The sequence below is a fragment of the Oryx dammah genome, unplaced genomic scaffold (genome assembly GCF_014754425.2).
Source record: "Oryx dammah isolate SB20612 unplaced genomic scaffold, SCBI_Odam_1.1 HiC_scaffold_15, whole genome shotgun sequence".
Taxonomy (NCBI): domain Eukaryota; kingdom Metazoa; phylum Chordata; class Mammalia; order Artiodactyla; family Bovidae; genus Oryx; species Oryx dammah.
Window position 1 is genome coordinate 33,236,087 of NW_024070199.1, and position 27,610 is coordinate 33,263,696.

General features: G+C 45.9%; 1 protein-coding gene across 8 annotated transcripts in view; it reads right to left on the bottom strand.

Moving 5' to 3' along the window:
* Positions 1-27,610, bottom strand: part of NTM (neurotrimin) — a 951,991-nt gene that overhangs the window by 18,786 nt on the left and 905,595 nt on the right. For all 8 annotated transcript variants that reach the window (XM_040255850.1, XM_040255849.1, XM_040255848.1 and 5 more), the window contains 2 exons: positions 5,695-5,829; positions 3,706-3,826 (listed from right to left, as the gene is read on the bottom strand). In XM_040255850.1, coding sequence (XP_040111784.1) covers positions 3,706-3,826; positions 5,695-5,829 — 256 coding nt within the window. The remainder of the gene's footprint in view (positions 1-3,705; positions 3,827-5,694; positions 5,830-27,610) is intronic.

Genomic DNA, 27,610 nt, shown 5'->3' on the forward strand with positions numbered 1-27,610 from the left:
CTCTGAGACAGAGTCAATTTGGTGTCAGTGTACAGAGGCCAGTTCAGTATCACTACCAGCCTTCAGCTTCTTCATGCTTTTCAAGAACTCAAGTCCCTACAGATGAGTGGTCTTTATTAAGGACAGGGTTCCCTTTCCTCTCCCTTTGATCCATGGCACACACGGTGGTGGAGGGCACTGAGTGACTAGAACGCGGTCAAGAGAGACTTCTACATTCTGAGAAAACCGCCTGTCTCCATTACAAGGACTCCTTTGACTGGTGTCAGAAATCCACTCAGCTCACCAGGGATATCAATTAGGTTAGAGGGGGCCTTCCCCCTAGTGGAGCCATCTTCCCTGGGAGACCGCCCTGGAGGAGTAAGCTGCCAGTGGTCCAGGAAGGACAGGCAGCAACAAGAGTTCAGAGGCAGAGATGCCCTTCAACAGCCTGGTGCCCAGAGGACAGACGCCTCCATTCAATGGGAGAACACGGGGTGGGGGGTAAATAAATGAAGAGCAAATAGAAAAACTGAGCGGAATCAACTAAAGGAGAGAAAAGGAGCTGCCTCGAGAAGGGCTCAGACAGAGGACTCAGAGCTGCCTGAGCCCAGGGCTCTGAAAGCCCCCTGCCCATGGAGATGCTGTCAGTCGGGCTCTCTCATCCTCGGGGAAGCCCGCAGCCCCCTCCCTGTGACACAGCAGCTGTGCCCATCACTGTCCACTTCTGCCTAAGGGCTAATCTTTCCTCCACATCTTTTAAGATTTTGTTTCCTCCACATTTTGCTTGCATTTTCATCCCTTCCAGGATTAGAAAAACAGGATGTAGCTGATTAATTTCCTTGAAGATCTGAATCACTGAAAGTTCAGGAATTCACCCTGGAGCTCAACGGATTTCTGTCTTTTTTTTTTTTTTTCTATTTTTCTGATATTGGACTTTCACGTCTCAGTTTTCTTCTTAGTATAAAAGAAAAGATAAAATGGATGGAGAAAGGAAGCAGGATTTTGAAGAAAGATACCCACGTTTATTTATTGGGAAAATACTATTGCCTTCTGCTTGATTATGAATTCTTGAGAAAAAGGAGAAAAGCCAGTTATTTCTTCTGACCTCTTTCTGAGTCTGCTTTTACTCATTCTGTCTCAGTACATGCATCTACAAAATGGGCTGGATGAATACACTGCACCCAACTTGCTGCCGGAATTGGCGCTTCAGAACAAAAAAGTAGTGCTTCTCACGTGGAAGGGTTCTAATGAGCCACAGCGGAACCTCTGACTAAGTGACCTCTGACTAGTGCAGAGTTGCATTCACCCGTGACGTTTGTTTACCACCAGGTCACTTAGTCAGAGGTTCCGCTGTGGCTCGTTAGAATCCTTCCACGTGAGAAGCACTACTAGAGGGGCTCTTGGAGAAGACAATGGCACCCCACTCCAGTACTCTTGCCTGCAAAATCCCATGGATGGAGGAGCCTGGAAGGCTGCAGTCATGGGGTCGCTAAGAGTCCAGCACGACTGAGCGACTTCACTTTCACTTTTCACTTTCATGCATTGGAGAAGGAAATGGCAACCCACTCCAGTATTCTTGCCTGGAGAATCCCAGGGATGGAGGAGCCTGGTGGGCTGCTGTCTATGGGGTCGCACAGAGTCGGACACGACTGAAGCGACTTAGCAGCAACAGCAGCAGAGGGGCTCTTGGTGCTGACTGGCCTTTTTTTTTTTTTTAATTAATTAAAAAAAATTTGGCTGCTCTGTGTGGCATGTGGGATCTTAATTCCCAGACTAGGGGTTAACTCTGCATGCCCTGCAATGGAAGCAGAGTCCTAACCACTGGACCACCAGGGAAGTCCCTAACTTTATTTTTTAATTGAAGTATAGTTGATTTACAGTGTCACGTTAACTTCAAGTGTACTGCAAAGTGAGTTAGTTATACATTCATATATATATGTATACACACATACACACACACACACACACACACACACACACACATATATATATATATTCTTTTGCAGATTCTCTCCTCTTATAGGTTATTACCAAATGTTGAATATAGTTCCCTGTACTATTATACAGCAGGTAGGTCCTTCCCTTGTTGATTATCTCTTTTATATATATTTAACAGTAGTGTGTCAGAGAAGGCAATGGCACCCCACTCCAGTACTCTTGCCTGGACAATCCCATGGATGGAGGAGCCTGGTGGGCTGTAGTCCATGGGGTTGCTAAGAGCTGGACACGACTGAGCGACTTCACTCTCACTTTTCACTTTCATGCATTGGAGAAGGAAATGGCAACCCACTCCAGTGTTCTTGCCTGGAGAATCCCAGGGATGGGGGAGCCTGGTAGGCTGCCATCTATGGGGTTGCACAGAGTCGGACACGACTGAAGTGACTTAGCAGCAGCAGCAGCAGCAACAGTAGTGTGTATCTGTGAATCCCAAACTCCTAATTTATCTCTCTTCCTCCCTTCCCCCTGTGATAACCACGTTTGATTTCTGTCTATGAGTTTGTTTCTCTCTTGTAAATAAGTTCACTTGTCGTATTTTAGGTTCCATATATAAGTGATGGTATATGGTATTTGTCTTTTTGTTTCACTTCCCTGACTATGATAATCTCCAGGTCCATCCAAATTGCTGTAAATGGCATTATTTCATTCTGTTTTATGGCTGGCTAATATTCCATTGTATATACGTACCACATCTTCTTTATCCGTTCATTTGTCAGTGGGCACTTAGGTGGCTTCCACATCTTGGCTACTGTACCTAGTGCTGCCGTGAACACTGGCCTCTTGAGTAAAGAGCCCCCAGCACTGGGGATGTTAAGTCCTGTGGGCAGCAGCTGGGTTGCTCTCAATCTGCGTCTTGGCCTGGAGTTGTTCACCCTCTCTCCTTCCCAAAGTTGCCCTTTTTGTGGCTTTTTCCCTCAGCTTCTCAGGCTTGTCACTCCTTCCCCCTCCTGTACCCCACATACACCTCAGGACCCTGCATTGCCCCCTCCCATTTTCACCAAGTTGGGTTCTGACCGTGAACAGCTCTTGCCCATCAATTGCTGTTCATCCACCTTAAAATAGCTCTTTGATGGCAGTAACTGCCTAGCTTTCGGAGCTGCTGAACCCTGTGCTAACGTGCCATTTGATAACTCCTCGCAGTGACAAACTTCAGTGAATCACGCAAACATCCGGATGGCAGCTGTGACAATAGGAGGGGGATGGGGAGGCCCTTGTCTTTTCTCTTGCCGTGAGAGTGTAAGCTCTGCACAAAGGAGCGCCCAGTCGGGTCACGGACACGCCGCTGCACCACCACTGAGTGCACCCGGAATGGAACCGGAGTCCTCGGCCACAGCTAACTCAGCACCAGGAGCACTCCTGACGCCTTAATGCAAGCCTGAGAATGTGTTAAAAATAGCTGCGGACAGAACACATTATTTCCCAGGCCTATAAAAAATTCACAGGCTTTCCAGGGCTCCTGGTGGTCTTTCCTTTGACAGTTCATTTTCCTAAAGAAATAGTTTTTCTTAGGCTCGTTGACTGGCGAGTGATAGTTCCACATGGCAGCATTACAAACACAGCTGAAGTTCATTCACGTCAAGAAGAGATTGGTCTGGGTATTGTTTCTCCTTCATAGGTAAGAGGCATTTAAGAGAGGACTTTGCAGGAATCCATTTGCGTCTGTGTGGAACCAGGGACCTGGAAGAGCTTCCTTCTTCTTAGGGGAGGGAGAGGGGAAGGGAGTCTTACCTTTTGTCATCCTTGTACCACTGGAATTCTGCCGAGGGAACCGCGGAGGCTTCGCACTGCAGCGTCCCCTTCTGTCCCACAGGCACGCCCGTCCCCTTAGCTTCTGAAATGTATGGAGGATCTACAAAGAGAGGACATTCGACAGCATCTCAAACGCCCCCCTTGCTTTGTTTTCCAGGCCCCACTCTAACTCCGGTCTCTACAAAGTGCCGGAGAATGAAGCCATCCCGCATCACCAGGGAAAGGCTGGAGCGCACTGCCTCTACTCCCCTCTGGACGCCAGTGGGATGAGCAGGCATCTAGGCCTATTTCCTGTTTAAACTTTTCCCATTTCATAGGAGATAGCCAACTCCATCCACCGTATGCCCCATGGCTTGACAGTACCTTTAATCCAGCCCTATAGATTTTCTGCACACCAGGTTTTTGCCAGAGTATATAAGCTTGAACTATTCAATTCCCATTGAAAACTCAGTTGCAAGAAGTAATAGTCCTGGAGAATTGCCTGGGGGATATACAGATCTGTCATTCTTGGAGGTGTTCTACCCTGGACCCTTGAATACAGCCAGAACAACTTCACTTAAGTACTCAGCCTCCTTTCATTCCAAGTCTCTGCCAAACCACCCTTGTCATAACGACAGTTGCACTGAAATGCACTATAGAAGAGCCACAGCCAACCGTTGCCCGGCTATTGCAAGTGATGCTTGCTGTGGTCTATTTATAGAGACCTTAAAGTGAAATTATTTTTCAAGTCTCAGCATCAGAGAAAAGCAGTGCTTCTCCCAAGCGACAAATTCACTTTTATCTTATGGACATAAACCTCAAACCAAAAGATGTTTCTTCTCTTTGCTTTAGCACCTCAAAGCCAAATCCTGGACCTGCATCTGACCACCTCAGGCTATAAACATCGTGTGCTGATTTACCCATAGATTTCTCTTATTTCCCTACATAGGGTTTTCCCTTCTCTTACATCTCCTTACTGTTTAGGTTAATCTTTATTAACTGTAAATTATGTCACTTTAAAAAGAAATTGTGGTAGGGTACAAAAATGGCATGATTGTTTCACCTGTTTCCTTGAGTCTTCAAGTGCTTTGTGTTAATTAGGCTCGAATTGTAACAAAAACCAACATATTAAAGAAAAGGAGTAAACATCAAACCAAGGTATTCTTCCTCTATGTCCAACCCCACCCAAGTTTGGAAGGAGAAACTCTTCTTGTCTGCTGGTTTAACTCTTGGGTTCTATTCTGTCCTAAGAACATCTGAAATCAGCACAGCTGGGAAAACTTTCCGAATGTCCTAGAGACCTGAGTCAGGGTACCTAACGAGGAGCCCAGAGAGAATGCACGAGGGAGCGGGGACATTGAACAGCATCGATTGTCAGAGAGAACTGGATGGTGAAGGGAGAGGAGGAGTCCAGAGAAGTGGCCTCCAGCTTTTTGGGCTCAGTACCTCTATTAGCAAAAAACAGGAATGAGATATACCCTCTCATATTGGAAATGTGTATGTTTATCTATTTATAGTTCAATTGTGAATGTATACCATGTCAATCAACATACATAATTAGAAGAGGATGAGATAACATAAGTATACCATAAACATAAATTATAATATTTCTTCCATATACATGTTTTTTGTTTTTGGTTTTTTTTTTTTTTTTGCTCCCTATTAAGGAGATGACTGTCCAGAGAATGAGAAGCTTGGTGACATTATGAGTAAAAATTGGGATTCAAAGACAAGCTTGTATAAATTATGCACTGAATGCCATGTAATGATCTTTTAGGACTCAAGTTTTGGATTATATAAAATTACTTTCAGTGCCCCTTTATTTTCTTTAAGAGTTTAGAACTGTTGCTCTTGAAAGCAGAAAATGGACAGCGAGGCTGCCCCATTTCCCGCCCCGAGTCAAGGCTGGCACTGGGGTCCAGCTCTCTCTGTGGCCAGGAGGGCAGCACCTCCCAAAGGTGCTGAGTGGGGGCGCCTGAGACTACTTACAGTTCACGGTGACCTTGACTCTCCGCACCACGGGGGCCGCCACGTCGTTGGAGGCGCTGCACTCATAGTACCCCGACTGCTCCCGGGTGATGCCCTGGATTTCCAAGTATTCATCTTCACTCACAAAGCCCACAGCTGCAGGAGTAGGGGTGAGGAAATGGGAGGAAAAACACCAAAGGCACAAACTTAGCAAACCAAGTGTGGGGTGGCTACATTTGCAGAGCATCATGCTTATTCTCAGCGCAGATTCTCAGGATGGACACCAGCTCCCCTGCCTGCCTCCCTTCTACCTCTTACATCACTAGCTTGTCCTCGGTTCCCCAGCGGACCAGGTACAATGCTCCCACCCGGACCAAGCACAGAGTCTGGAGAACTGCCGGTCCTCAGTAAGTGATGAATAATGTCAGTGTTCATCCTCCCCGACTCTCACCAAGCAGTCAGGCTCTGGGTCTGAGATAGGGACCCCCATCCCACCCCTCTAGGTCATCATAGAGCACACCGGGATGTCTGGAGGAACAAATGATAAACCGATTACATGAAAGCACTTTGAAACCCACTTTGAAAGTGCTATTTAGTTATCCTATGATTTTCCTGGAGGTCTAGACTCAAAGGATCAGGGCTATGTTAACACAGTGTGGGAGCCTATTCTGAGGGGGAGGGAAGAGGCACAGTCCTTCCCCCAGGGAATAAAACCTCTCCATAATGCTGCCTGTATCTGTGATGCAGAAAATAAATATGACAATAAAAAGAAACTGATGTCATACAAAGAATTATGTGTGTGGTATGTAAATAAGGAGAAGAGGGCATCAGAGGATGAGATGGCTGGATGGCATCACCGATGCAATGGACATGAACTTGGGCAGACTCCGGGAGTTGGTGATGGACAGGCAGGCCTGGCGTGCTGCAGTTCATGGGGTCGCAAAGAGTCGGACACGACTGGGTGCCTGAACAACAATAACAACGTGTAAACAATGCTTGTATTTGTTCTGTGACATTGCTAAGATCACCATTTTTATAACGGTAATAGCAGGAGTGATGACAAGGACATGGAAAACAACAGCTCTCATACACAGAAGGACCACTGCCTGCCCAGAGGGGCCGGCACTCTTGGGTCTTGACAAGTCTGTCACCATCCAGACCTAGTCCAACCTGAGCATCCCCCAGGTGTCTTTCTGCCCTATGAAACCGGTAGTGTACACGTACAGGAGCTCCCCTGCCTGTACTACCTGTGGACAGCATCTATCACAGCAGGCAAGCAAGTGTTAATAAGTTCACAGGAAGAACCAAGAAGATGCTGGAAGTAGCAAGCAGGGCCCCAAAGTCCAGAATCTGAGAAGATAGTCAACATTAACCCATAGAGACTCATGGTCCCCACCAGTAAGCACAGTGGCCTTAATTGTCTGTCACTGCTCCCTAAGCATCTTTCGGGGAAAGAGCACTAACCTTGAACTGATGAAGGGTGGAGGAAATGAGGAGAAGAGGCTTAAGTGAAGAGCTCGTGCTTCCTTTTACGTTGTCGTTGTTTATTTGCACCCACCGTGAGCCTACACTTGTCAGATCTTCCCCACTAGATGCTGTAATTACTGTGCAGAGCATTGCGGACACTCGTGTCACACTTAATATTCCCATTAATTTTAAATGGTGGTCCTTGGTACATATGTGTGGCAATTGGTGTCATATTTTAATTAGGCTTGCCCTACACCATCTGAAATTAATAATAGCTCGAATTACCAGTGTAATTTATAAATTAACAGTGCTGTAGCATTAGGAAATAAATTAGCTCTGGTGAGCTGTTTCTGGATCAAGCTCCAGTATCAGGACAGTGGCTGGTAGGACCTCAGATCTCCTGGGAGGCTGCGATGACACCATCAAAGCAAGGAAACAAAACGACACAGGGTTCCCAGGTCCCTTGTTCTCTCCAACCACAGATCACACATCTGGTTTAATTCTACCAATCAAACAGGTTCTTGTGCGACTGTAGTACGACTTACAGGCACCAAACTCTGATGAACTTGTTATAGGAACATCCAAATGGAGAAGTTGAGGCAGAGAGGGGGATATTGCCACAGGGTGAAATGCAAATATGTAAATATTAGGGCAATCATAGTAAAAAAAATTTGTGGGAACATTGCGCTACTATATGTGAAATTTATAATGTTAATATCGGGCAATTTTACGTAGGGAAGGAAGCTGGATAGTTTAAGATTTGGGCAGAGTGTACGTTTCCTACTGATCTACATCTGTATTACCGGAGCAAGAGAATTACACTAATGTCATTCTGCAAAAACCAAGGAAGCTTAATTTTACTAACCTGAGTTCTCTAGAACAAATGGAAAATTAGAGAAAAAGTACAGTCATTGAATTTGTTACAATATTGTTTCCCTTGCATGTTTTGGTGTTTTGGCCTCGAGGCATGTGGGATCTTAACTCCCTGACCAGTGACTGAACCCACACCCCATGCATTGGACGACTCTGCACCAGAAGGCAAAGTCTTAACCACTGGATTGCCAGTGAAGTCCCTACAGTTCAGTTCAGTTCAGTTGCTTAGTCGTGTCCGACGCTTTGTGACCCCACGGACTGTACCACACCAGGCTTCTCTGTCCATCACCAACTCCTGGAGCCTGCTCAGACTCATGTCCATTGAGCCAGTGATGCCATCCAACCATCTCATCTTCTGTTGTTCCCCTTCTCTTCCTCCCTTCAATCCCTCCCAGCATCAGGGTGTTTTCCAATGAGTCACTTCTTCGCATCAGGTGGCCAAAGTATTGGCGTTTTGTCTTCAGCATCAGTCCTTTCAATGAATATGCAGGACTGATTTCCTTTAGGATGGACTGGTTGGATCTCCTCGCAGTTCAAGAGACTCTCAAGAGTCTTCTCCAACACCATAGTTTGAAATCATCAATTCTTTGATGCTCAGCTTTCTTTATAGTCCAACTCTCACATCGATACATGACTACTGGAAAAAAAATATAGCCTTGACTAGACAGACCTTTGTTGGCAAGGTAATATCTCTGCTTTTTAATATGCTGTCCAGGTTGGCCATAGCTTTTCTTCCAAGGAGCAAGTGTCCTTTAATTTCATGGCTGAAGTCACCATCTTCAGTGATTTTGGAGCCCAAGAAAATAAAGTCTGTCACTATTTCCATTGTTTCCCCATCTATTTGCCATGAAGTGACAGGACTGGATGCCATGATCTTGGTTTTTTGAATGTTGTGTTTTAAACCAGCTTTTCACTCTCCTTTTTCACTTTCATCAAGAATCTCTTCAATTCCTCTTCAATTTCTGCCATAAGGGTGGTGTCATCTGTGTACCTGAGGTTATTGATATTTCTCCCAGCAATCTTGATTTGAGTGTGTGCTTCATCCAACTCGGCATTTCGCATGATGTACTCTTTGTGTAAGTTAAATAAGCAGAGTGACAATATACAGCCTTGACATACTCCTTTCCCAATTTGGAACCAGTCTGTTGTTCCATGTCCAGTTCTAACTGTTGCTTCCCGACCTACATAAAGATTTCTCAGGAAGCAGGTAAGGTGGTCTGGTATTCCCATTTCTTGAAGAATTATCCACAGTTTGTTGTGATCTACACAGTCAAAGGCTTGGCATAACCAATAAAGCAAAAGTCCCTACACTTCCTAATTAAATTGGGTAAGGTATGCAAAAATTAATATGTATAGATTAAAATGCTTTACACATTTTAGCTTTAGTCATATTTTTCACCTTTCTCCTCATATACTTTTTCTCAATTAGAAGCAAAAATATCAAAACCAGAGAGAAAGCTAGTATATATATACATATATGGGTTTCCCAGGTGGCTATGTGGTAAAGAACCTACATGCCGATGCAGAGGACCCAGATTCGATCCCTGGTCCTGGAAGATCTCCTGCAGAAGGAAATAGCAAACCCACTTCAGTATTCTTACCTGGAAATCCAATGGACAGAAGAGCCTGACGGGCTACAGTCCATGGGGTCGCAAAGAGTCAGAGGTGACTTAGAGACTAAACATACATACATATATGTAGATAACAAATAAAACTCTGAATCACCAGAAATGAGGTAACCATCAGTATTACTTAAACAAGCAAACAGAAAAGAAAATAAATTAACTGAAATCTGAATTTATAGAGTTAATGATTCAAGGAAAGTTTTCCTTTAATAGCATCTCTGTTCTGGCTATGAAATGATCAGTGCTTCGTCGCTTGAATGGAGAACTTATAAAAATATTGGAAGAAAGACAAAAAAAAAAAAAAACAGATCCACAGAGGCAGGACAGAGGCTGATGTCAATAGAATTGCATAGAATCATTGTTTGAATAGAGAATTTTAGCTGCCGGTCATACCTACTGAATCAGGATCTCCTGGGATGAGGAGTTTTAAAAAGTCTCATGTATACTCAACTTTGGGAATTAGGGATTTAGGTCAATCCTGTATTTTTCACGTGGGAAACTGAAGCTTAGACGAGTCCAGGATCGCACATGTGGACAGAGGCAGCACACTAGGTCACAGAATGGCCCCCACACCTATTAATCCTGCAGCTCTGAGTGTTTTCTAGTGCTCGTTTTATGCCTTGTGCACTGGTTTTATTTTCCCATGTAAATGAAGCTCTTTAACAGCAGGGACCATGTCTTGGGCATTTCTGGCTTTCAAGGCACTCAGGATGTAGTTTATATAATTGGAAGTTTGTCAACCTCTTTTTTTCTTTTTATTTATTGCTTCTAGGTTATTAATTTTATTTTAATTGGAGAATAATTGTTTTATAATGTTGTGTTGGTTTCCGCTGTACACAACGTGAATCAGCTATGCTGTGCTTCATCACTCACTCCTGTCCGACTCTTTGTGACCCCATGGACTGTAGATCTCCAGGCTCCTCTGTCCATGGGGATTCTCCAGGCAAGAATACTAGAATGGGTTGCCATACCCTCCTTCAGGGGACCTTCCCAACCCAGGGATCAAACCTGGGTCTCCCACATCACAGGTGGTGGATTCTTTACCATGTAAGCCACCAGGGAAGCCCAAGAATACTGGAATGGACAGCCTATCCCTTCACCAGGGGATCTTCCTGACCCAGGGATCAGCTCTACGCATGCATATATCCCCTCTCCCTGGAGCCTCCCTCCCACCCTTCTCCCACCCCACCCCTCGAGGTCATCGCAGAGCGCCGTGCTGAGCTCCCTGTGCTGTGCAGCAGCCTTCCACTAGCTATTCATTTTACACATGGTAGTGTGTGTGTGGCAACACTACTTTCCTGATTCATCCCGCCCTCCCCTTCCCCCACTGTGTCTATAAGTCTGTTCTCAACATTTGCCTTTCTATTTCTGTCCTAAAAGTAGGTTCATCTGTCCCCCTTTTCTAGTTTCCTTCTATATGCATTAATATACGATACCTGCTTTTCTCTTTCTGACTTACTTCAGGCTGTATGGCAGGCTCTAGGTCCATCCACATCTCTATAAATGACTCAATTTTGCTCCTTTTTATGGCTGAATAATATTCCAAGGTATATATGTATCATATCATCCTTATCCATTCACTCTGTTCCCAAACAGCACCACCTTTGGCAATTGTTCCTGGCAAAATCGCTGTATTTCCTGACTTTAAAAAAGATCATCACCACTAGTGTTCTAACAATAGCCTTTCTTTAAATATGTGATTTTAAAAGTTTTATCAAGTGTTTAGTATAATTTATATTTAATCCCCCAATTATTTCCTTGGGGAATGCATCCTTAATTTAAAAATGGAGATCCATGAGGAAATGTGATTTATCTAACAGAATTTGTTTTGCAACCAACTTTTCAGGAACAGAACCATTTCATTAAGTGGACTCTGACAATCCAAGTAGGGAAAGGAAGCAGGTTGGATTTCATTTCCTGAAGCCCCAAAGAAGCTTCGTATTCTTCAGAGGACTTAAGCTCAGAACTTTATAACCCACAGAAGGATGAATACTGCCCTGTGTAAGTAATATTCCTTTGGAAAAGAAACCCCAAGTTTCTGAGTTCATAGATTGGGCTTTGAAATCTGTATAACTGAAAATAATAATAGTCACGGTTATCATTTTTATCTCACCTGAGAAACACTTGTCAAGGAGAACAGCTGCAGCTATTGGAGAGGAGAAGAAGGCACAGCTGTCTCCTTGCTTAATTTATATTTATATTATATTTATATTTTTATGACATAAATATGAGTTGAAATAAAATATCACTGGACCTCAGAAACTAAGAGCAAAAAAGAGCATAGAATTCTAGAATTCCAAATTTGGAATCATTTAAAAAATTATCTCAAATTCTGTGACTAGTCTGGTCCTAGATTCATCTTCTAGATTTGTCTGAAAGTGAATGTCACTCAAGCATGTCCGACTCTTTGTGACTCAATGGACTACACAGTACCTGGAATTCTCCAGGCCAGAATACTGGAGTGGGTAGCCATTCCCTTCTCAAGGGGACCTTCCAAACCCAGGGATTGATCCCAGGTCTCCTGTGTTGCAGGCAGATGCTTAACCAGGTGAGCCACCAGGGAAAGCCCAACTGGGAAGATTCGTCTAGTCCTAAACTAGTCCTCTAGACTCTGGTTCCCTCCTCCCTTTTGATTTGCATCAGGAAGTTCCTGTTCAGTGCCGACTGGGCTTTGGGGAGAGGTCTTTACAGGACAGGTATGAGGGTGTCCCTCCAAGGTGTCTTGATTTTGAGCTGAGCAGCACTGGAAGTTTTGTGCTTTGATGGAGGAAGCCATGGTTTTGCTCAGGTGCTGGGAGGTCTGGTCCACAAACATGTGGTGATAGAAGCATGGTTAGTATCCTCAACAGCAGCCCTTGAAAGCCAGACGACTTGTTTGAGGTCTGAGGGAGGAAGTGGAGAGGGCGGAACTAGAGAAGATGTGTTCAGGGAAGACATTAGAGGTGGGTGAGGCTGCTGTGAGATCCAGAGTCAGCAGCTGCCAATGCAGCAAGGAAGCCTCCTCATCCCCCTCCGCCACTCCTGCTGAGAACTCAGAGCAGCTTGGGGCTCCCGGGCTTCAAACAAAAACCCTTATAGCAGACCCTCACTGTATCTCCGCCTGAAGAGGCAGTGGTGGGGGGCTGCATGGAGGGGGCCTCCGAGAACTAGCAAAGAGGTAAAGCTGGGGTGTCTAGGCATGGAGATGGGTGCTCAGGGCCATCTTAACTTGGCACTGAGGGAATCCTGGGGCTGTGGGATCAGGCTGGGGGCTCCTGAGCTCCAGACAAAAGCCACATCTGCTGTGACAGGGTGAGGTGACCAGTGTCAAAAGTCATTTATAAATGTTAATACAATGTTTTTTACTGCTGAGTAATCGACACAGGAGAGCTTCTGAGGGACTGGTATTCAGCTGGAGCAAGATGGTTGAAGCATTGATCTCAGCTCTTAGCCCCACTGGCCTCCGCTACACTGTGGACAGGGGTGAGTTCCCGTGTTTGCACATTGGCCCCTGAGGTAATCCTAGCTGATGGCTCACTCTCCATTCTTCTGATTCCTCTTCTTTAAAATTAGAAAATGACACCAGTGTATAGGGTGGTTGTGAGTATTCAATTAGTAAAGTACTCAGCACACGGTAAACTCTGAACAACCAGCAGCTCTCATGATTAGCCTTACTGACCCATAACTGATATGAGCATATTGTAGTACTCCAGATCCTTGATACAGGAGCATCTCAATGTGAAAATGAAAGAATAATCAGATCTCTGCTTTTCCAGGGGGACTGAATCATAATAAATTTACAAACGATTCACCACAGATCCTGAAACTAGAAAGTTCTACCCTTGTTCTCTTAAATTAGGAAATTTTTACTTAGAAAACCAAAGTCTTGATTGATTTATTTACAAAGGTTACAATTACTGGGGATCCTTTCTTCTAAGAAGGCAGGTGCAGCTGTATAGCCCATGTGAGACCAACTAAGGGCTGGAGAAATGTCTCTAATTTCACAGTTAAGAATACAAGAACATACATATATACACATAGGAGCATGCTATGTTGCTTCAGGCGCATTCTACTCTTTGCCACCCTATGGACTGTAGCCTGCCAGGCTCCTCTGTCCATGGGATTCTCCAGGCAAGAATATTGGAGTGGGTTGCCATTTCCTTCTCCAGGTCATTTTCCCAACCTAGGGATCAGACCCACATCTCTTACATCTCCTGCACTGGCAATTACCATGTTGGAGATTACCAACATAGCCACCTGGTAAGCGCTGCCCACCCCCCACCACACACACACACACAGGCACACACACACAAACACAGGCACACACACACACACAGGCACACATTAGAGGCTTCCCAGGTGGCTCAGTGGTAAAGAACCTGCCTGCTAATACAGGAGACATGGGTTCAACCTTCCTGGGTTGGGAAGATCCCCTGCAGGAGGAAATGGAACCCACTCCAGTGCTCTTGCCTGGAAAATCCCATGGACAGAGGAGCCTGGCGTGGCTCAGTCCTTGGGGTCACAAAGAGTCAAACATGACTGAGCATGTGTACGTGTGTGCACGCACGCACACACACACACTCACACACACGTATGTATTTTTCTTGACCTTTCCTTTGGATGCAGATAGCTTGGCTGGTAGAATAGAGAGTCTAACAACCTCTCTAAGAATGAGTGAATGTCAAATATCTCTTCAGAGAAAAGTTCTGAATTTTTCCTGCTCTTGCACTGAGGTACAGCTTCAAACCGTCGATGAGAATGTTATGCATCAAACTCAGGGGCCAGTGCTGGGGAGTGGGGTGGGATGAGTTTTCCTGAGTCTCTGGCTCCCATTACAGGAGAGGAACCCTCCCTAAACGCATCCGCATTGGTTACTGGGGAGAAGGAGCTGCAGTCCCCGCCCACGCCTGCCTGCCAAGCTCAGAGTTGTCACTACTGCAGGTGGAGCTCTCTTAGACCTGGGAAACACCTCATCATTTCCCACAGCATCCCCACGCAGACGATGGAGTCCCCCAAACCTTCACATTAACCTATTAAACTGATTCCATCATAAAGCAGTAATTAGAAATCCAATTAAATTTACATAAACTGATTCACCTGTAAATTGCATTGACTATCTATCTCTCAACCTATCAATTTATCTACTTATCTATGTATCATCCACCTAACACCATATCTATCATCTGTATATCTATTAATCTAGCTGCATACCTACCTATCTATCAATAAAGGAAACAGCAAAACACTTGCATATATTAAGACATATATTAAGAACTCATGTGACAGTTGAAACCAAATGTATGCTTGTGAAAACATATGAATATGCATACATGAAATATATTTTATGGATATATAAAAAGAAAAGAGAATTTCCTTATTTTTTCAAGTGGGACACTTTCTGGGAATCATCTTTACATTTGTATTAAGGAGGAGCTACAACAAAAACACAATTATATGAAAGTGACCCATTTGCACTCCACCACACCAGGTCCCATGTATCTCCAGGGCCCATCCCTTCCCTTAACAACAAGCTGTTTTTGCAGACCCAGCACCAGCAGCTGGCTGGCCTCTTGGGGTTGTGTGCCCCTCTGCTGCCTGCCTTTTCACGAGGACCCCTAGCTCAGGTTTGCATGCAGACCCTCTATTATGGGGGATGGTTTCAAAGTCAGAAAACGCACAGCTGGAGATTTAGAGTTTGCAGCTTGATGTCTGGAACCTGGATGTTTGCAATGGTGCAGCTGATGGCTGCTAAAAAAAAAAAATTAAAAAAATAAATGAAGGAATCAGCTTTTGATTTGTAAACTCAGCCAATTTGATCTGAAAGACATTGATAGGGGATAAATATAGAACTCCGCAGTGTCATATTACCTCGAACGTCGGCTGTTTGCTTTCTCTTTTTCTAAATCCTAGAGATATAAGTCAGGAACGAGACCTGCGGAATTTGAAGTTGCTTTGAAAATCCTTGTTCAGGTTAATTTAATGGATTTTTAAAAAAAGATTCTTAATGGATTAAGGTTCCGGGCTCTATTATGCACACAAATGGTCAGAAGTCCACTTGCAGGGGGTCACTGTAGCCACCTGGTCCTGAGTTGCCTTGGGAAAGCAAGGCTGTCTGTGCTTTAGCCATGAAGATGGTTTCTGGATTAAGAGCAGGATTTTTTATCTTAGAACTAGAACTCCAACTCTAGGGGTTTCTGAAGCTAAGGAAATTACATCATGCATATATGCCTCTGTATGTGTACATGTGTGTTTTAACAAGAGATTCTATTTCTTTCTGAAAAGGGGTCTAAAAGGCGCACAGGACCCAGAAAGATTCATATTGCCCCCACTATGGTCCTGTGGTGCATCAAACAGTGACTGCACGGAACCAAGTCTCTATCAACCCCCAGTCTTACAAAGAAAAATGAGAAAACTCCTTAAAATATAACTGATGATCGGAAAAAGGAATAACTCTAGGAGTAAAGCACAGTCTTGTGTGTATGTTAAATATTTTGTAGAGGATGGAAAGTGAAGTAACTTATAAATCATCCTTTTGAAGAACAGGCATGCAGATCTGAGCACTGCTTTGTTCACTAAACAAGAGGAGTTTTCCTCCCACCCAGACTTAGGAGGAATGAAGTGTAGTGGGTGGGGTTCTGTTGTTTCCCCGAGACCCACGACCACTGGAGGCCAACAAGAGGCCTCCTGGACACGGAGGGAGCACTGGTGACGTACCAAGCAAACAGGCTCTGAAAACAGGCCCGCCTGGGGGAAGGGAGAGAGAAGAAAGCCCGAGGTGCGATCAGATCTATAGTTAAAATGATCTAATGAATAAATTCAGATCGGATCCTGAGAGAAAGCGGCAAGTGTCATCAATGCTGGAGCTGGAAATGCCAACCTGCACTTCCGGTTGGCCCAAGGAGGAGATGGGGACACAGGCCAGCCACAGGGTAAGAGGAAGCCTGAGGATGTAGGATTATTTGGGTCCAGTGAGAAAGGGAGACCTGGTGAAAATCTTTGTTTATATTAGATTTGATTATAGCCTTTGAACATATTGAGGGCTTCCCTTGTAGCTCAGCTGGTAAAGAATCCGCCTGCAATGCAGGAGACTCCGATTCAATTCCTGGGTTGGGAAGATCCGCTGGAGAAGGGGTAGGCTATCCACTCCAGTATTCTTGGGCTTCCCTGGTGGCTCAGCTGGTAAAGAATCAGCCTGCAATGTGGGAGACCTGGGTTCTGATCCCTGGGTTGGGAAGATCCCCTAGGGGGGGAACGGCTATCCATTCCAGTATTCTGGCCTGAAGAATTCTACGGACTATGTGGTCCACAGGGTCGCAAAGAGCTGGACACGACTGAGCCACTTTCACTATCACTTTTGAACATATTTAACATAACATAATAATCTTTGCAAATAATTCTCAAAATCTACCCACCACCAAATCTACCTGCTACCAAATCACACTGGCTGAGATGCATGCACGACCCTGCCTGGCTGTCTGGGACCACCTCCCTCCTCAGCTTCGAGTGGAACTCCACACACAGGTGGGCCTTCAATCCCGTCACGCAGAAGTGAAGAGAGGTGCAGGAAAAAGAGGAGCTCATTTACTCTTTCATCAGTTCCACTGCTAAGGTTTCCTTCCATCCCCCTTCATCTCACGCAAAATCTGAACATAGGCGTGCACACCTGCATGCGGATGGAGCACAATGTAAGAAAACAAGACAACCCTGATTTGTCAGAACAAACTCGGTGCTTCTGAGCCCTCATTATGGCTCTTTTCTCTCAGGAATTACGCAGCCTTGAGTAAACTGCTGAGCCCCAGTTCCCTTGTTAGTGACATGTGGAAATGCTTTTATTCCTCCTTCCTAGGTTGGGTCTGAGAATTGTATGAGAGAATTTGAGCAAATTCTTTTTAGATCCTTCACAGAAGGAGGATCTAAAAGAGTCAGAAGGAACAGATTCTAGGAGCAATTTGGCAATTTGATGGCATCTTTAAAGTGCCCCCCCCAACCCTCCTCAGCTCTCCTCTATCTCCTCCCCTTGGTCAATGTATACTCTGAATCCCGTGTCTACAGTTTAAATGACCAGCTCTACTCCCGATTTCCATGTCCATGTCAGCATCCCAGGATGATCTGCTGACTTTTGTTTCTGGAACTGCCACGGAAACGCCCCTCATGTGTCTCCCAGACACCCTGGGCTGAACCATCATCTCACCCCTCAAACCTGCTCTCACCCTGTGTCTGCTAATCTCTGCTAGTGGTGGGGCTTCCTCCCCATTCTCCCAGGATAAAGTAGAGTCACATTTGATTCCTACTTTTTTCACTCACTCCTTCCCTCCCATCAACAAATCCATTTTCTTCTTTCTCTCATACTGTTAACTGTGTTAATTCAATCCCAGTTACCTACTCTGGATTATTACAACCGCTTCTCCACTGTCACTCCTTCCTCCAGGTTATTATATTTAGTATTGATCCCCCAAATGATTGCAACACAAAACAAAACAAAACTCACCTCCCCCATCCTTAACACCTTGTCCTGCTCCACTCCTCTTTCTGAGCTGGCTCTCATCCATGTCTTTAGAGTCTTCTGTTCCCAGCTCCTTTCTTCTCCCACCCACTAGGCGCACCATGAAGTTCCTACAAACTGAGCTGTTTATCTGTGCTTTGCATCCTCTCAAAACCATCTTAGATATCACTCCTTTGGGAACCCTTTCTTGCGATCAAAATTCCTTACCTCCTCTCTACAGTTTATTTATTTATTCATTTATTTGCTTCCAGTGTTGCACCAATCACAGGGCATTGTTATGTAATTGCATATGTTTACCCCACTCAAATTTATAAGACAGAAGGGTATTTTATTTATCTTTAGCTCCAATATGTATAGCAGCATTGAACACACAGAAGTCATCGAATGATTATATGGTCAAGACTGAATGAATGAAATAGCTGACTATAATTCTGGTGACTAGTCTGGCTCTTGTAATGAACTATTCAAACCTTCTTTGGTGACTTTTAAGAAACCAGCAGATACCTTCTAAGTTTATTATTTCTTTTGATACAGAACTGGACACATAAAGAGTGTCCTTTTTGTGTCCTAATCTCCTAAGGTTAAATAATTTTATTGCACATTTCCTAAGGGGGAACTAAAAAGCCTTCATCAAGCTAGACCTGGAGTGAATAAGAAAAGAGCTTGGTTTGTCCATCTCCACAAATACCCATCATTAAAAGCTCTTGTAGCTAAGGCCCCTGCTTCCTCCGAATGAGTTAGGATGCAGCGGGTTTCAGAAGTGTCTAATCAGAAGTGTCTCAGAGAGTCTTCTTACAGCATCATCAATTGGGTTGCATTTTTTCCCGAGTGGAATCAGCTTGGTGATTCAGCTCTGTCTATATGTAATTAGCAGTGGAATGATTGCACAGAACGTGATTAAGCTCTCTACCTTCCTGGGATGGGCAGGCAGGGAAAAAGTGCTGCCGTTCACACAAAACGGGCCTCTGCAGAGACACTGGCAGCCTCCACAGCAGAAACACTAACAGGCGCTATGATAAGAGCTCTAGGCAAGGAATGGAAGCTGGCAACCGGGATGTGGACGCAAGCAAGAGCTTGAACTTGAACTTGACCTAATAGGGTAAAACCATGCTGGCGCATCAAAACCTCCCTGAGAAACCTCGGCACCTGCTTCACGGGGGTTGATACCTACAATGCATAGAGATGCACGTGGCCTCCCCAGCCCCTTCCTTCTCCGGAGCCCTGTGCCCTGCCTGCCCTGAGGGTGCTGAGTTCTTTCCCTCTCTGCCTCTCCTCAGCTGCTCTGCTTAGATGGCGTTAACCCCCAGCCCCCTGGTTTCCTTCCAACCTAGTCACTCTTTTCCTTTCCCACAACCCCAAGACCTGGGATAGAGGAATGCTTTTGTTTGATGACATTGGTCCTTGAAGTGAAAAATCTAACAACTGTAACTGAGGGACAACGAGTTATTCTTTATTTCTGTTCAAATTCTCTTCTTCAGCAGACCACATCTGCGACCTGACTGCTGGCACCTTCCATGGTGCAGGGGAGGGGTGGACGGGAGCTCGTGGATCGACCAGTGAAGTCAGCAACTGGTGAAGAAAGGGGGCAGAGAGAGACAGACCATAAGCAGATGGTAAAATGACACGTTAAGCAGAGAAAGCAGGGAGAACCAAAGGTGTCTGTTGGAGACAGTTACTCCGTAGTTCAGGTAAATCATAAGCTCGCTGTTCTCATCAAAGCTCAAAGCCACTGTCAGCCCTGTGGGAGGACTCGGTCATAGCCAGGTCTGTATGAAGCCTGTGGGTACAGCTTACTCCCAGACCTCACCTGAGTGTTCTGTGATGCCTTGAAGACCCCAGCATCAGCCCAAGGAACCTCCCTTCTCTGTGAGGCCCTCTTTACCGAGCCTCCAGAACACGGTCAGCACACTTTTGACCACGTGGCAAATATTTGAGACCTCTCAAATATCTGAGGCCATACTGCCTGTGCAGTGACTTCTGAACTCTGGCACTGTCACTCAAAGGCAGCCACAAGAAAGAGCCAGAAGGAGAGGATTCCAGCAAAGTGGACTATGCACAACATTTTCATGTCACATCATCTTACTGTGTCACAAACTATTCCTCTTCTTTTGATGGACATTCAACTATTTAAAAACATAAGAAGACCTTCTTGCAGGGCACACAAAAGACAGTAGGTAGCCAGGACTTGGCGGTGAGCTGCCGTCCCCTGGCTCCTGACATGAATATCTCTTGATGGACGTGTCTGACCTCTCCAGTTGTCTCCTGTTTCCTGTTGTTCCCAGGCCAAGCTATTTCCTAAACTGCTTCCTCTTCCTCACCTCCACACTCTTTCAGACCCTTTCATCTGCACACTGGACCTGCTTAGCACAATCCCTGACATCCTCCGCTCTTCTTGGAGATTCGCCTCCCACCACTGACATCCTGGGTATGGGGGAGTGGATTCCCCTACAGACTGGTCCTGTCCACTGGAGGCTACAGGTGTATTTGATTCTTTTCTCATATCCTTGCTCTGCCAAGGAAATTCTGGACTGCATCTTTTAAAACTCTGTGCCTCCCCTATAATTTAAGGGGTATGACATACATACCTGACTCTGTAGCCCCATTTCCTATTATTCCCAGCTTCCATTTTCCTACATCAATAGTTTATCAAAGGCAGGGCGGTGGGGATGTCTGTTCATAGATATCATTTAAAGTTACACAAGCATGGTGATAATAAAAAGCTGGACTGATTTAGTTAGTTATTGTCAGTAGCATCAATTCTGATGACAGCATTCATAGTTCCAGTTAAGATGGAGTAAACATACTTTATCTGGGGCTTCCCAGGTGGCGCTAGAGGTAAAGAATCAGCCTGTCAATGCAGGAGACTTAAGAGACTCGAATCACATCAAATTGGATTTGAGTCCTGGATTGGGAAGATCCCCTGGAGTAGGGCATGGCAACCCACTCGAGTATTCTTGCCTGGAGAATCCTATGGACAGAGGAGCCTGGTGGGCTACAGTCCACGGGGTCAGAAAGAATCAGACATTACAGAAGCGACTGTACACACACACAAACACACTTCACCTGATCTCTCTTGCTTATTACAACTAGACAAGACACATTAAAAAAAAAAAAAACCCGAGGACTCTGAAAAGTAAAGACTAGAAGGTAGATGAAGGGGAGAATCAAAACTTGTATAAAGAACACCACGGTGGTAAATTTCTTGGTATTTTTCTTCCTCTTTCTTGGCTTGACTCAGAGCAGCCAGAATCTAAAACTGCGTAGAGGATGCTAATGGGAAAAAAACATCATGATAAACCCTTGCTTTTTGGTCTGAGGAAAGGAAAGGGAAAACTTTCAAGATGGAGAGACATCATTTTAGTTTTTGTTACTGGTTTTGTTCTTTTTTCCCCTCTCCTTGCCCTGTGGTAAACCTCATTCCTGAAGCTAAAGTCCAGGGGCAATGGTAGCAACCTCAGAGGCCACCTAAAATTGAAGACAAAACAGCAAAACAAGCAAGACCTTCTTTGTGACCTGGGGTCCTAAGGGAACTGTGTTCAGAAGAACAGGAGTTTCAGTTAGTTTTCTCTTCTCTTTTCCTGATTTGCCCTGGAGTTTGACTTGCAGTCACAGAAAGTGAGAGACATTCACGGGAGCTAAGGCTTCTGCTTTCTAAGCTGCAGGCAAGGAAGACGGACCCAGGGAGCCAGCCTGTGGGGGTAAATCTCAGAGAGAAGGGAGCTCACATGAAGCTTGTGAGCAATCTCAGGCTCACCGTTGACCGTGTGTGGAACTCACCCAGGGCAGTACACGAAGGGCTTTGAGAACTAAACTATGGTTCATGGCTCCACTCAGGGTCCTGGCTGGCCAATGCAGAACAATCTTCTGATGCCACCAACACTTTGCAATCAGAACTAACATTGCAGCCACAGGGGCAGGAGGGCCAGGACTGTGTTGTGAGCCTAACTGCTCTCAGTTCAGTTCAGTTGCTCAGTCCTCTCTGACTCTTTTCGATCCCATGAATCACAGCACGCCAGGCCTCCCTGTCCATCACCAACTCCCAGAGTTCACTCAGACTCACATCCATTGAGTCAGTGATGCCATCCAGCCATCTCATCCTCTGTCATCCCCTTTTCCTCCTGCCCCCAATCCCTCCCAGCATCAGAGTCTTTTCCAATGAGTCAACTCTTCGCATGAGGTGGCCAAAGTACTGGAGTTTCAGCTTTAGCATCATTCCTTCCAAAGAAATCCCAGGGTTAATCTTCAGAATGGACTGGTTGGATCTCCATGCAGTCCAAGGGACTCTCCAGAGTCTTCTCCAACACCACAGTTCAAAAGCATCAATTCTTCGGCGCTCAGCTTGCTTCACAGTCCAACTCTCTCATCCATACATGACCACTGGAAAAACCATAGCCTTGACTAGACGGACCTTTGTTGGCAAAATAATGTCTCTACTTTTGAATATGCTATCTAGGTTCATCATGACTTTCCTTCCAAGGAGTAAGCGTCTTTTAATTTCATGGCTGCAGTTACCATCTGCAGTGTTTTTGGTCTAGCTGGCTGCTAAAACTGGGTTGACTCTACCTCCCAGTGTATTCTCAAAGGAATTTAACCAGATCGAGAGTCTACTAACATAATATTCAAAATGGGCAGGATACAATCCATTAATAATCACACAAAGAACAAGGAAAAGCTAAACAATTCACTAGGGAAAAGACCGTTAACAGAAACCCACTCAGAGAAGACCTAGATATTACAATGATCAAAGACTTTAAAGCAGCTAGCATAACTGTGTCCCATGAAGTAAAAGGTAGCACTCTCAAAAGGAATATGAAAATAGAGAATTTCCACAGAGACCCAGAAGCCATAAACAATAAAAAAAATGAAAATATTTAGAACTGAATTTCAGATATTCGCTGGATAAGCTCAACAGTGGAATGAAATAACAGAGTCAAGAGTCAGCGAACGTGAAAACAGATGAACAGAATTCATGTCATCTGAGCAGCAGAGGTTGGGAGGAGGGTAAGAGCTTGATTACAAAAGGGCAAGATGATTCATGTCATGTATTATGTCCAGTTCTGGTGGTGGTGGTGGGTACATGAATCCGAGCATATGTTAAAACTCTCAGAAATGTACACTAAAAAGTGCAGCTAACTTTAGTAGCTCGGAATAACATAGGTGCCAAACAAATTTCATCACATGTCAGAATCTTGGCTGTCCTCAAGTTTTGCAGCTTCTTAAAATCAACTTGTCCTTTAAGTAAATCTGGATGGTCTGTGCACTGAGAAACTTGACATTCCTTCAAATAGCTTGTGGATTCTTGAGACGCTCACAACCCTCTTGACCTTAGGAGTCTTAGTTCTGGATTCCACTGAAGGTCACGTTCTCCACCCCATTCTTGTGTTCTCCCCCAGGTAGCTCCCTCTACACTGGCTGGTAAACTGTCTGCTTCAGTTCCCAGAGAAACACTGATTCTAGGCTCTGTGCACACACACAGTGCTAACGGTTTTCTGAAAAAAAAAGAGGAGATTATATTTCGCAAAGCCTATAAAGTAACTGAAATTTTACTTTTCAACAGTCTGGTCTCCAGAGATGAAATACATTGTCCCCGTCAACCACAGAAATGTTTATTGGATGAACTGCCCAAATTTTTCTTCAATATTTTTCCAAATAGATGCATAAAACTCCAAAGACATCCCCAGAACATTGTCATTCTCTTTTTATTCACGTCGACGCTCCTGGGCATACACAGACCCCAGATAGTAAGCTCATACATTTTTAAGTTATTGAGACAAACTCGCTTGCATGCCCACACATGCATATATGTTAGCACATTTTCTTTCTTTATTTAGCAGAATATTTAGTTTGCCATTTATTTCCCTGTAAATCTATTTCTCAGATGTTCCATGTTGGGGAACATTCATGGAATCCCAAGATCCTGATTCATTAGCACTTGACTTTCTATAAAGATATTCTCTAGGGGTCATTCGGTCTCTCAGATCCTGTTTTCAATTCTTTCTGGTGTTCCATTTTTTCTTACAAACCAGACTCCCCCGCCTCCCCAACCCCCAGGAACTCAGAGAACTTCAATCTCATATGTACTCCCAGTGTGACATATACACGGGCTGAGGTGCCCTCTGCTGGGTGGCACACACACCTGGCCTGACACGCCGTCTCGCAGTACATCAAAGAAGGCTCCTCCCAGTCATCGGGGGGAATGTCCCCAGGTAGATCTTCTGAACTGAGAGCTCCATGTCTCTCACATTATTTATTCTATTTGTTATGAAAACAAAGTGTTTAGAGAGCCTAGGATATTCCGCTTACCAAAACCCATGATTCTGATGATGACCACTGCGACTGTAGTGTTATTTGTGCATAAGAACAGCGCTTGGCCCTGCACCTGGAAGGATGGAGACTGGCCTTGCCTCCAGGGCTTAAAACGGGGGAGACAGATCTGACTCCGGAGAACAATCCATGAGGCTTAGACAGGATAGTCTCTGTTGTCAAGTGCCTGAGGGGGTCCAGAGGATGTTTTGAAGAATAAATACACACTAGAGTGGAACTTGGCCTTCCCTGGTGGCTCGGTGGTAAAGAACCTGCCTGCAATGCAGTAGACATGGGTTTGATCCCCTGGGTTGTGGAGATCCCCTGGAGAAGGAAATGGCAACCCACTCCAGTGTTCTGAAGAATCCCAGGGACAGAGGAGCCTGGCGGGCTCCAGTCCCTGGGGTCGCACAGAGTCGGACACGACTGAGCACACACACAGGGAAGAATTTGAAGGAGGAAGTCTCTGTTCACGTATCAGGGAGAGGTTTCCTACGGTGGAGTCATTTCAAAAGGAAGGGGACACAGCACCTAAGAAGAAAAACATCTGGAAGGAAGGGCGAGCAGGCAGACGCAGAGAAGAAGCAGAGAAGTGCGGTCCTCCAGGTTCTCAGCGATTCCAGGGACCGCCAGCTGGGCCTCCTAAATGCGATCCACAGGTGTCGACACTGTTCTGGGCAGGGGGTTGGGGAGTGGCCGCCAGAACTCCCCACCATGGTGCTGATGTGGTTTCAGGCTCTCCCTTCCTCTGGATGCCATTAGACCCCCCTGTCATTCTGAGAACCAAACATGTCCTCACGTATTCACTCACTCACTGGGGTGAGTGACAGTGCCCCCAGCAGCGAGCCTTGAGTGCAGAGTGTCTTCAGGCATGGTGATGAAGCACAAAAAGTCCCAGCCGCAGTAACATAGCAGAGAGACAAGAGCACGTGGGACCAAGCTGCCCACTGAGGGGGCAGGGGTAGGGGCCAGGATGGTGGGGGGGTTGGTCTGTGATTCTGTGTTCTCCCTCTCGGTGCCCTTGGTGGCACCTCTGGGTTATTCCTATGCCTCCTTCCTTCTGATCTTCTTCCAACCCTTCAGACAAGACCCTCTTCCAAGAAAGCATCAGAAACACAACCCCATTTGGAAAGAACAACCAGGCATTTAAACTGCTTCTCCTGTGATGGGTTCCAGAGTGGCAGCTGCAGCGGTGTCCAGCCGTCAGTCCCCTGACTGCTTTAGCTGAACTGTCTCTGAGTGATCTGGGCAGAGTCCCTTATGTTCCCTCTGAAACAAGAGGGGTGGGTGTGAATATCTACCCTACATTCTATGGGTTCGCTTAAGTGTTTTAAATATATGGACATATTCTCTACAGTGCAGAATGCTGCATAGCTACGAGAATCTATTAATTCACAAAACTCAGACACTCACAGTGAAGGTACTGATTAATGGTCCATTGCTAGCCAGTGGCCAAGCCTCTGGGGTCAGCTGTTGGGGCTATGGGTCCTCCTCACAGGGGACGATGCTGAAATTGCAGGTATCCGCCAGCGCCGCCTACCTGAGGCCTGTCCTGTCCTGTGCTCAGCTCCACCAGGTCTCAGGATGCAGCAGGGTAAGCTGGAAGAGGGGCGTTCACAAGAGGACCATCTGCAAGAGGGCAGACTGTGCCTGGAATTGCAAAGACCCTGGTGCAGCAAGACTCATCTGTCAAGGCCGGGCCAGGGGCCGACAGCTCGAGGACTGGCAGCAAACAGGGCCGGAGCAGAGACGGGAAGATTCATTTCTTCCCGAGAAAGGAGTGTGCTGTGAAGAATAAATCATTTCTGAGCAGCCACTGGACCCGAAAGCAAGACTTGTTTTGTGAATTTGGTCCCAGGGGAGCCTTGCGGGTGATTCTCAAGGAGCAGCAGAGCTGAGCAGAGTGGGTGAGGCCGTGTCACCGAGCAAGGCCAGCCAGGTCACCTGGCAGCAGGAAGTGAGGTCATGGCCTGGAGAGGAGGAAGGAGAGACGGGCTAGGGAGGTGCCAGCTGGCTCAGGGCTGCGATGGAGAGGGACAGACTCAGCCAGCTGAGGGACTTCGTTCCAGTTTTTAAAAGATGTACATGGCAATTTACATGTGGGAAATGGCAGCCCACTCCAGCACTCTTGCCTGGAAAATTCCATGGATGGAGGAACCTCATAGGCTATAGTCCATGGGGTCACAAAGAGTTGGACACGACTAAGTGACTTCACTTTCACATGGAAATTTATAAAAAGGCTCAAAAGGATGAGAAGAAAGAGATATGAGGAGGGTCCCAGAGCAGTGCCTTCTGATGTTCCTGTGATCACAGGGTGGAGGGTGGGGGCTGTGGGGCATGACCACTCAGGATAGCGCCCAGTTCATACCCAGGGGAAGCCAAGAAGCAGGCAGAAGTCAGGTCCAGTCCTGCGAGGGATGGGATGGAAGACCAAGAGGCGGGCAGGCTGGAGGGGACAGCACAGATGGGAACCTTGATCCTTCACTTGCTTCTCCTGCAGTCATGGGGGTGCGCAGCCCCGCTCCGGACTCTCCCCTCCCCTCCAGCTGCCCAGGCGAGCCAGGCAACATCCATCTTTAAGCTGTGCTTCATCATCGTGTGCAAGTGGCAAAACCAGGAGCTCAGACTCCTGAGAACTTGGGCTCTGGTGTCTCCGAGCCAGATGACTGTGGCATTTGTGTGGCTGGGCATTCAGGGCAGGCTCTTGGGGCCCTGGAGGAAAGCCTGCAGCCCCTACACACCCTCCCTTCCCCTGACAGGCAGCAGGGCAGGAGTCAGGGTGGGGAGGAGGTGGTCCTGGAGCTGGGGAGGCCGAGGGCAGGGAGGGACTGGGGTTACAGCTGAGACACTGAGAACAGGGCTCTATAACAGAGAGAACTGCCTAGAGGAGAGAGTTAGGCGTCACAAGGCGTATATAACTTTTTTTTCCTTTCTTTTTTGTATCTCACATCCTCTAGGAATATAACCGTGATGCACATATCTTGAAATTCCAAAATTTCCACCAAATTCATGCTCACACATTAACAGGCATCCTACTTGGCTCATCTTCCCACACTCTTTGATCTCCTCTGATCAGGGTGCTGTAGGAGTTGCCTTTCTTTACAAAGACACTGGACCTCAAACCCTGTGCTGGGACATTCAGTCCCTGCTTCTCCAACAGGGGGCTCATTACCTGGAGTCACTCACC